This window comes from Triplophysa dalaica, chromosome 21 (genome assembly GCF_015846415.1).
Source record: "Triplophysa dalaica isolate WHDGS20190420 chromosome 21, ASM1584641v1, whole genome shotgun sequence".
Lineage (NCBI taxonomy): Eukaryota > Metazoa > Chordata > Actinopteri > Cypriniformes > Nemacheilidae > Triplophysa > Triplophysa dalaica.
In genome coordinates, this window is record NC_079562.1 from 15,357,686 (window position 1) to 15,368,114 (window position 10,429).

Consider the following 10,429-nt stretch of genomic DNA (forward strand, 5'->3'; position numbering starts at 1 on the left):
CGTCATACGTACGGGAATGAATGAAGCGTCATCCTTCAGCAGCAGCAGCGCGAGGCCTCACTGCTGCACGCTCTGCCATCTCGCTGGTTGAATATTTACATAAACCACACGTCACATCTTTACAATAAAACACTTTAAGACGATGTGGAACACAGGAGCGGTGAGTTTTGTTCTTATTTCGTGCTTTGTCTGCGCGTCGGTGCGCGCGGAAGGGCTGGTGAACGAGGATGTGAAGCGCACTGTGGATCTCAGCACTCACCTCGCGAAAATCTCCGCCGAGATCCAGCTCGCGAATCATGGCCACGCGAGCGCGCAGACCTTCACGCTGGCGCTGGAGCCCGAGCTCGCGCCTCACATCGCATTCATCGGTGCATCTGTGAGTAAATGCATCTTAAATCACTAAAATGAAATAAATGTGAACGAGCGTATGAGGGCAGGGGTGAATGTTAGACGGTGGATGCAGGAAGGTCTGGACAATCACTATATTCTTCGTAGCTGTAAAACATGTATTCCTCGTTTATATCTGACGATGTTATTAAATCATCGGGATATAAATATGTTAGTTTCCTTGAAAGTTGGACAATAGGGAGGAGAGTAACTTTGCATCTAACGTTACTCTTGCTAAATCTGGCTGTTCAGTTCTGCACGGTTTGTGCATTTCCACACTTCTTTGGCGAAGTATATCCTAAATTGCGTGGTTATGGTGTTAGTGTGGTTCTATAAACGGGTCCAGTGATTAATTAAGGTTGTTTTTCTTTAATGTTTTGTGTAGTTGTTAGCATTAGCAGTGGGTGTGCGGCGCACTTCCGGTTTGCTCTGTCAGTGCCTGCGTGACACGTAACTATAAGTTAAGCGCTGGAGTCGCGATTCACTTCCGTGTTACATAAGTCCTTCGATTTTTTTTTTCAGTTAAAATGAATTAAAATCCCCGCTCTTTAATCGTAAAGGTAAAAATACTAAATAAATAAAAAATGATTACATGACTTCCGGATTTAATAATGGAAGCTGTTATGGATTTTACTCATAATGTGTTGGGTTAACTTAGTGGGATGTTGTCTGGCAGATGGGAACCAATAGAACATCATTATATCCTCCTGGAATAAGTCCCAAAACGCACAACATATATATTTTTTTAAAGGTTTATTGTGAGACATTTGATGACTTATATTGGTATTTGCAACAGATAATATTCGAATTTGTGTTTAATTTCGCAGGAATGTGGTTAAATGTGTGTATATTAGGGAGCAGTGTCACCAATAGGATTGCTGTATAAATGTGTAAATCAAGAGCTAAATTGATCCTCTCCATTGTATGAATCCCTATTATACACACATTTTATAGTTTAAACATTGATTCTAACAAAAACCTTTGTTATTAAAAGGTGAAAGGAGAGGAAGAGGAGGATGAAGCCCTGGAGCTGAAAGAGATAAACATCCGTGGACAAAGGTAAATGCTTTCTTCAGACATCTGCAGGATGAATCAAGGTGTAACTTGCAATGTAATTTGTAATACGATAAAGCTCTAAATGAGTTAAATCAATCGATAAAACGGTCTGTTCTGGTCCTTGATTCTGATTGGTTGTGGATCATTCTAAGCCGTTATAAAAACCCTGATTTATAATTGCTGGCCGCTTAACAAGTATCCCTGTGCCACTGTTGTAGCGCCTGTGTTTTTTGGCCTTGCTACACATATGCTTTAACTGTTTTATAAAAGTAAAAAGCCCCATGAACCCCTTAGCTGTTCTAAAATGCATGGCAACCCACTGCTTCTTGGGGCTTAATGCTTTATTAATTAATATTAAAATGTGTTTAAAAATGGAAAGCATGCATGTTTCCTATTCTTAAAGGTACAGTTTGTAAGAATTTTGCAGTAAAATATCCAAAAACCACTAGGCCAATGTTACATATATTTATAGTCGCCTGTCAATGGCGTCATATCCGCGGTACCCTTTGTTACCGTTCCACCAAACTCAACATTTATAAAACTTTATTAGTTTACCTCTTCTGCTAACATGATTTCTCGTTCCCCTCTGATGTATCAGCGGTACCATCAGCGCTGGAATTGAAGATAACATATCCCATCATTCAACGCTTCTTCGTCTACGTGATTGTTGTTGTTTTGATCGTGCGCCCTCTAGCGGCGATCTCTACAAACTGTACCTTTAAAGGGATAGTTAAGCCAAAAACTCAAATTTGCCGTTTTTTTTGTCGCCCTCAGGCCATCTGAGATGTAGTTTACATTTTTTCTTGAGTAGAACCATAAAGAAGATTGTTTGGTAAATCCGAAGCCCTCTCTGTTTCATATAATGGGAGTCTATGGGGTCCACCCGTCTAACAGTTCCTGAAGCACATAATTCCAAAAAGCGGCTCCTGCGACATGTTGACGTTTCATGAAGCGAATCATTTGATATTTTCTTAAAATTGAACGTCATTCTTAATAATATTAGCCATACTGTACAGCCTCAACACTCCCTTTCTGCAGGTAGCACTAAACATACCAGATGGTGGTATGGCATCCGCCAACAAACACTACAAGATTGCGATTGTGTGCAAAGGCTGCACATTATGGCTAATATTATAAAAAATTACGTTCAGTTTTATGAAAATATCAAACGATTCACTTCACACATCAAAAATGTCACCTACATATAAGTAAATAAACAGCGAATTGGAGTTTGGCTGAACTATCCCTTTAATGGGAAAAGAAAGCAACATTGCAACTTCTCAAAGTAAACATCCAGGGTTTTCTGTGACTGTACATAAAATAGTCCAACCATTGCAATATGCACATTTGTGATGTTTCTGTAATTTGTATATATGTTGCAGCCCTACAATGTTCCGTATTTACTTTGGCAATTATAAATTAAAGTTAAGAGTATGCAACAGACGTCATGTCATCTAATTTACATGGCACCCAAAGTGCAGCTAGAAACTGCTAAAATCATCTGCTTTCGGTCAGATTTCCAAAATGGAAAGTGCCGTCCATGTACTGCCATCTATTCTTTCAATAACCAAGTGAACATCATCTGTGTGTCTTTATTTGCAGTGGGAAATTCTTCGAGGCGCGGTTGCCGTCTCCTCTGGCTGCGGGTGGTAAGCTGTGGGTGAAGGTCGAGACCGTGTTCAGTCACGTGCTGAAACCTTTCCCCACCCACATCACCCAGGCAGAAAGACAGCTGGTCGTCTTCCAGGGGAACCACTACCTGTACTCGCCCTACCCCACCCGCTCTCAGACCACCCGTGTCCGCCTGTCCTCCAAAAACGCGGAGAGCTACACTAAACTGGGCAACCCCACAAAGAGCGATGACGTTATTGAATACGGACCATTCAAAGATGTTGCACCTTTCAGCCAGGTGACTGACCGTAATGAGACTTATACAAAGTACGCTAGTGTGTCACCTCAATCTAACCTGTAGAAATGTCATTCTGTTCTGTAGGACACAATGAAGATCCACTATGAGAACAACACACCGTTCCTGACCATCAGCAGTATCACCCGCACCATTGAGCTCTCTCACTGGGGTAACATTGCTGTGGAGGAAACCATCGACCTGAGACACACCGGTGCTTTCCTGAAGGGTCCCTTCTCTCGCTATGACTACCAGAGACAGTCGGATAGCGGCATCTCATCTGTCAAATCCTTCAAGGTGTCTAAACTCTCTACCTCGCATATATTGTTTAACACTTTAGCCTTGTGTATGTTCAACCCCTTTGACTTTATCACGCAACCCGTTTCATGAAAACCTTCACTGTTTTCCTGCAGACCATCCTCCCAGCCTCTGCTCAAGACGTCTACTACCGCGACGAGATCGGAAACATCTCCACTTCCCACCTTCAGGTTCTGGAAGATTCTGTGGAAGTTGAAATTCGTCCCCGTTTCCCTCTGTTTGGTGGCTGGAAGTCACATTACATGATTGGTTACAATCTTCCCAGCTACGAGTACCTCTACAACCTTGGTATGTATAAAAATTCAACGTAACAGATCGATAATATGACACAACTTAAAGTCTCATTAACATACCGTGAATGTTTCTGTTTATTTAGGTGACCAGTACGCTTTGAAGATGCGTCTCGTCGATCACGTCTATGATGATCAGGTTATTGATCAACTGACTGTCAAGCTGATCCTTCCAGAAGGAGCCAGGTGAGCATCTTAACCCTCTGGGACCCTTATTTTAGGAATCACACTGGGGTCCTACGCGATCACACTTGGCTGCTGTTACCTTTTTCAAGAAAATGTATTTAATACATTTTTGTTGAAAATATTTCTTCGTTATTATTCATGTTATAATTATAAATTTATAACTATAATGTTTCAAGTTTGAATTTAAGATATATAAATATTACTTAAAAAAATAGGGATGCACAATAAATCATCAGGCTAAAAAAAATTGTTTTTAACGTTAACGGTCGCTAATAAAATTTAGGAAGCCGAAATTAAGAAGCCGACTGCTGTGTGAATGCTTTCTCTCTTAAGACCTGTTAGACTTGTGGCTATTCAGAACACCTTTCTGGGTTGCTATGAGAGAACATCTATTTGTTTATTAAATAAACATTATACCAGAAAAGTTAAGAAGTTAAAGAATCTTGAATTAGTGTAGTGTAATTAGTACATGATTTTCAGGGGGAAAAAAATAAATGTTCATTCTCAGAAAATGTTATATCAATATTTAAGTACTGAATATCGGCCAATTTATCGGTTATCGGCTTCCAATGTTTAAGAAATATCGGTTATCGTTTCGGGCCAAAATGTACATATGGTTGCTTTTTTTTACATTTACAAAATAAGAATTTTCAATAAATGCATTATTTCAGTTTAAAACAGATACCAGGCCAATCCAATCTTTGAAAAGCTGATAAGTGCCATCAAGATTCTTCGAGTTTTCCTATTTCCCATTCATTTCCTATATCTGTCATTTTTTACATCGAAGGAGCAAATATGTCTTTTTTTATATGACCTTTTAACATATACGGATCATGTCCATAATTGTTTTTTGATCACATAGCTAATGTGACAAAAGTATCCAAGTGTCATCTCATTCCGATGAAGCTCTGTTTATTTTATACCCATGTATAATGTATAGGATAATGCACTGTAAGTCGCTTTGGATAAAAGTGCCTGCCAAATGCATAAATGTATTTAACATTTTAAAAAAATTGACCAGAAATGACAGAAGAGTCCGAAGTCAAGTTTCTAAACTTTGCATGTAAGAGTAACACCGAGCTCAAAGACATGCAGTGCACAATGAACATGTTCAGAGACTGACCACTGTTTTGGTGTTTTGCCTAGAAATATCGACATGGACACACCATACTTCATAAACCGGAGTCCGGATGAGCTGCATTACACTTACCTGGACACTTTCGGCAGACCCGTGCTGGTGGCCACCAAAAACAATATTGTGGAGCAGCACATTCAGGATGTTGTGGTAAGCTCAGCATCACAACAAGAGATCATTTAAAGTCTTCATTTACTTAACCTTGAGGTGTTCAAAATCGGTATAAATTTCTTTGTTCTGATGAACATAGAGAAAGGTAATTGGCAGAATGCTTGTATATAAAAATGACAATTGTAATCAAAAGTGTCCCAGTACTGTTTGCTGTCCAACATATCTTCTTTTGTGTTTAGCAGGAGAAAGAAATTTAAGAGTAATTTTTCCTTCTGTGGTAGTAAATGTAGCACATCCACCTATTACATCATTGTACATCTATTGTACATTAAACTGGTCCAAAAATAACGTTTTCCTGAAAGTTTATACAATAAAGGCATTTGCATGATGCAGAATATGTTTATAATTGCCGCGTCTAACTTGTTTTTGTAATTTCTAGGTTCACTACACCTTCAATAAGATCCTGATGCTGCAGGAGCCATTATTGGTGGTGGGGGCTTTCTACATCCTCTTCTTCACTGTCATCATCTATGTGCGCCTAGACTTCTCTATAACCAAGGTACATCTGGAGATCAGTGTTTTGTAAACAGTATTGTTAAAAGGTTTCCGGAAACCTTCTTAACTCTTCATCATTCTTAAGTTATACCTTAACAGTGGTAGTGATATATCCTTAAGAATAACATAGAGACAAAGGTTTCGGGAAATGCAACCCAGAACTCATGCAAGCTATTTGCCAAATCTCTTTATTAATTCTATCCGCTAGGATCCAGCAGCAGAGGTGCGCATGAAAGTGGCCTCCATCACAGAGCAGGTCTTAACTTTGGTGAACAAGCGTCTGGGTCTGTATCGCCATATGGATGAAACTGTGAATCGTTACAAGCAGTCCCGTGATACCGGCGCTCTAAACAGCGGCCGCAAGTCCCTTGAGGCGGAACATCGTACCCTCACCAATGACGTCACAGCACTGCAAACCAGACTCAAAGCAGAGGGCTCCGATCTGGCTGAAAAGGTCAAGAGTTGTCTTTAACATGCATTTCAAACTGCTTAAGTGTTTTTATATTTGTTTTCTTAAGGTCTTCTGTCTGTTCACAGGTGGGAGAGATACAGAAGCTGGACAGCCAGTTGAAAGAGCTGGTGTGCCGTTCCTGTCAGGAGGCCGAGCGCCTGGTGGCCGGCAAGGTGAAGAAGGAAGCCTACATTGACTTGGATAAAACCCTGTCGAGCAAGAGGAAGGATCTGGTCAGCCGCATCGACAGCCTGCTGGACGCCTTGTAATTCAGTCCTCAGATGTTTTCAAGAAGGCCACAAAACACCACCCTCCCAAACCATCACACACGCTCGGTGCAAATCAGACTGACATACAAACAAAACCATTCTGTGAACATCATTCTTGGTGCCTTTGTGGAATGAAATTTGAAAGGTTTTCACAGGACAAAAAACTGCGCAGGGTGTGCATGTTGTGTTGCTGAATGTGTGCGGTTGTGTAAGAGGGTTTTTTTGTGTTCTGCAGAATCGTTCATTTTGTTTTTCAAGTTGCTGAATATCAGATGCAGTCTTCGTTCTTACAATCCAGCAAAGCAGTTCTGATTCCCATTTGTTTGGATATCTGGTGTCAGATTTGAAATTAAATCAGTTTTTGCACTCATGTTTCTAAAAAATATTCCCCGTCCTTAATCAAAAAGATTAAACGGTCATCGCTGATTCAGATCTGGTCATGCAAATTTTTTATTTGGTTTTTAGTTCACATTTTTGTATGATTTTGAATTTTTGTAAATGTACTTCGGTTCCATGGTGAATGGCAAAATGAGATTGATTTTTGTATGTTATGGGTCAAATATGACATTTTCAATCCATTAATAAACAAGGTGTGTAAAACCAGACATGTTGTTGTCTTCTATTTCTATTGTCAGAAAAAGTCCAATACTAGCGAATACTGACGTACGTGACAAATGTTATAGAGATGGCAGGACATATCCCTCAAATGGCAAACCTTTTATGTTTAATGTGTTACAGTTTTTAGATTCAGACTCATCTAATTCAACTAAGTTCATAAGGATGAGCTTGCATGTTATAACCAGTTGAGGGCGCTATCACACTACCATGATGAACCTCTATTTAATACCATCCAATATCTATACACTTTTTTTGTCGTAATTCATGTTCTTAATATTAAACTCGGATTAGGTAAAAGGAGAAAAATCTAATATCGCACACATTTTCCATTATTAAAATGACCCCAAAATTCTTCTGATCTAAAATGAGAGCCACGTTTTTCCTCTTAAAGGTGTTTTAATGTAGAACATTTCATACAGTCCGAAATCCCATTCCCAGCCAAACCCAACAAACCAGAGGCCAACCTGAGGTCATCACCGGTCACCGAAGGGTCATTTCCTGTGCCGAAATAACAAGAGGCGTTCTCGTCTCTATTATAAAGCAGTCATATTGTACATGCTGTACAATAATCTTTCTGAAAATACACATTGGAGGGAAACCAAGACAATGTCTGTTAGCACTGATGCTTAGAGTGCCCGGACCCTTACAATGGCACACATTCTGTGTGTTTGTGGTAAATCTTGTGCGAGGGTGGGAAACCCTGCGAAACCCTTATTCTCACACATTTGTAGACAAAATGCTGTCAAAATGGCTTTTGTGAGAATGAAGGGCAAGTGTGAATGCTGAACATAACATACACATAGTAGAAACAGTTCTAGAATGGCTTCACGTCTGTGTTTTTCAGTGTAGCTCATATGTTTATAGTTACAGAACTTGATAGGATCTGTCAGCATTATTTTGGGTCGACCAAAGTGTGTTCTATTTGATTACACAATCGCATGTTTGTACATGCACTATTTGAAAAAACCTCAACCCTGTGTATTAGTTTTACTACAGTAACCGTGTAGTACAGCTGTGGTTCATTTGTGTAAGGTTAATATTTTTTGATTAAACAAACTCTTTCGCTATCAAACTAAATTAGTTTGGGGGAAATGCCTATCCCAGTATGGATTTCCAATTCTGCCTAAATTAAAAATAAATAAATTAAAAAATAAATCCATTGATAAATTAAAAAAGCCAAACTAAATACAGAAATTATTTTTTCTAAAAATATAAAAATGAATGAAAAATAGATGTTTTAACTTTGAATTTATTTATTGAAACATTTATTATTTATACATTTTTGTATATATTTTATGCATTTATGTTGATATTTATGTTCTCCACATTTTCACATTTATTTATTTTGACATTTATTTATTTATTTCCACATTTCTGTGTCCATATGGTAATGAGGGGGCGTGTCTAGCTTCAGACATAACAGTCCAGCATAGATCGCACTGACACAAACTCTGAGGCCACAGAAGCATCTTGTGTTTTAACAAAATGACATGCAAGAAATGAGTGGGACCACATAAAACAATAATATTGTATATTATAGCATTACCCATTGCATACTAGCCTCTATATCAGTGGTTCTCAAACTTTTTTGGCTTAAGTACCCCTTTTTATGATTTTTTCAAGCCAAGTACCCCTTGACCAGACAACAACATTTTACTTTAAAAAACAGTGAAATGAGAGTCAACCCGTTATTATATCTAAATTTATTCATTTATTTTTTATGCATCTTTGAGTAGTCCTGATTTCATATAAAAATACTATTATCATAATTTATTGATTTTCATTATTTATTCCTAAATGTCAGTTTCTCTCACGTACCCCCTGTAGTACCCCTGGGGGTACGCTTACCCCCATTTAAGAACCACTGCTCTATATTATAGCCTAGTAGTGTATACTGTAGTGCACTATGGTATTTACTATACTATGGTTTAAAAGCCCTTAAGGAAATCAACCATGATTTTATCATAGTAGAAGTGTTTTTGGCAGGTTTGTATAACCACAGTTCTCCTACAAATACCACTGGTTACTGTAGCAACACCATGGTTAATTTCTGGTTTCAATGGCTTAACTATAATAGTAAATACTATAGACGCCTTTACTGTTAGTAAACATGTGACACATTTTTGTTGGCAGAGCTTAGGTGGAGGGAGATCTCCCTGACCGCATTACTAAAGCTAGGTCAACATTTTGTTTTGTTTGCTTTTTGACAATGGAATTTTAAATGTATAATTTCTCACTGTCTACTTTCCCATTTGACTTGCACTACTAAAAGGCACCAACTTGAAGTAATATTACTTGGCTTGTGAACTTGGTTCCTGGATGGGCCAGCATCCTGCAGAGTTTATTTCTAACCCTAATCAAACACACCTGACCAAGCTAATCATTCAGGATTACTTTAAAATGATGAACAGATGCCTGACTAGTCCTGCTGTAGCTTATATGCCATACCATAGTATTTACTATTGTAAAGTGTAGTAAAATTCCCAGACAAAACAGCATTACCTAATGCAAATAAACCATGGTTTTACTTTCAATTAAAAAAACAAATATAATGGCCACTATATGTATGTGTGTATATTACCACAAATGAACCATGGTGTTGCTGCAGTAAACAGAGTTAACCATGGTATTTGTAGGAGACGTGTGGTCATTCAAAGCTGCCAAAACAAGGTTTCAACACTTACACTATGATATTATCATGGTTGATTTCCTTAAGGGCTTTTGAACCTTACTATAGTAGATACTATTGTGTACTACAGTTCACATTACTATAATATATAGTATGCTGCAGTTATACACATAGTATACCATAGTAAATGCTGTAATATACTATATTATTGTTTCATGTGGTCGCACTCATTTCTTGCATGTCATTTTGTTTAAGCAGAAGATGCTACTGTGGCCTCAGAGTTTGTATGTACAGTATCTACATCAAGATCTGTGCTCGACTGCGATGAGAAGACATTACCCTCATTACCATATCGAGAATACGAGAAATAAAGGTAGAAATAAATAAATATGAATGCATACAATACATTTTTTTTACAAAAATAATGTTTAAATAAAAATATAAGTTTAAATATCTAGTTTTAAAAACTGTATATATTTTTAGAAAGAAAAATGGGTATTCATTTAATTTTGCTTTTT

General features: G+C 38.1%; 1 protein-coding gene across 1 annotated transcript; it reads left to right on the plus strand.

Annotated features, from left to right (window-relative positions):
• Positions 1-3: 3 nt before the first annotated feature.
• rpn1 (ribophorin I) lies at positions 4-7,269 on the plus strand. Its single transcript, XM_056735482.1, has 10 exons — positions 4-376; positions 1,382-1,446; positions 3,046-3,352; positions 3,437-3,646; positions 3,763-3,955; positions 4,044-4,143; positions 5,290-5,428; positions 5,829-5,948; positions 6,153-6,398; positions 6,482-7,269. Exons 1-10 carry the CDS (start codon positions 143-145, stop codon positions 6,662-6,664), a joined length of 1,797 nt encoding a protein of 598 aa, XP_056591460.1. The 5' UTR covers positions 4-142; the 3' UTR covers positions 6,665-7,269.
• The last annotated feature ends 3,160 nt before the right edge of the window (positions 7,270-10,429 follow it).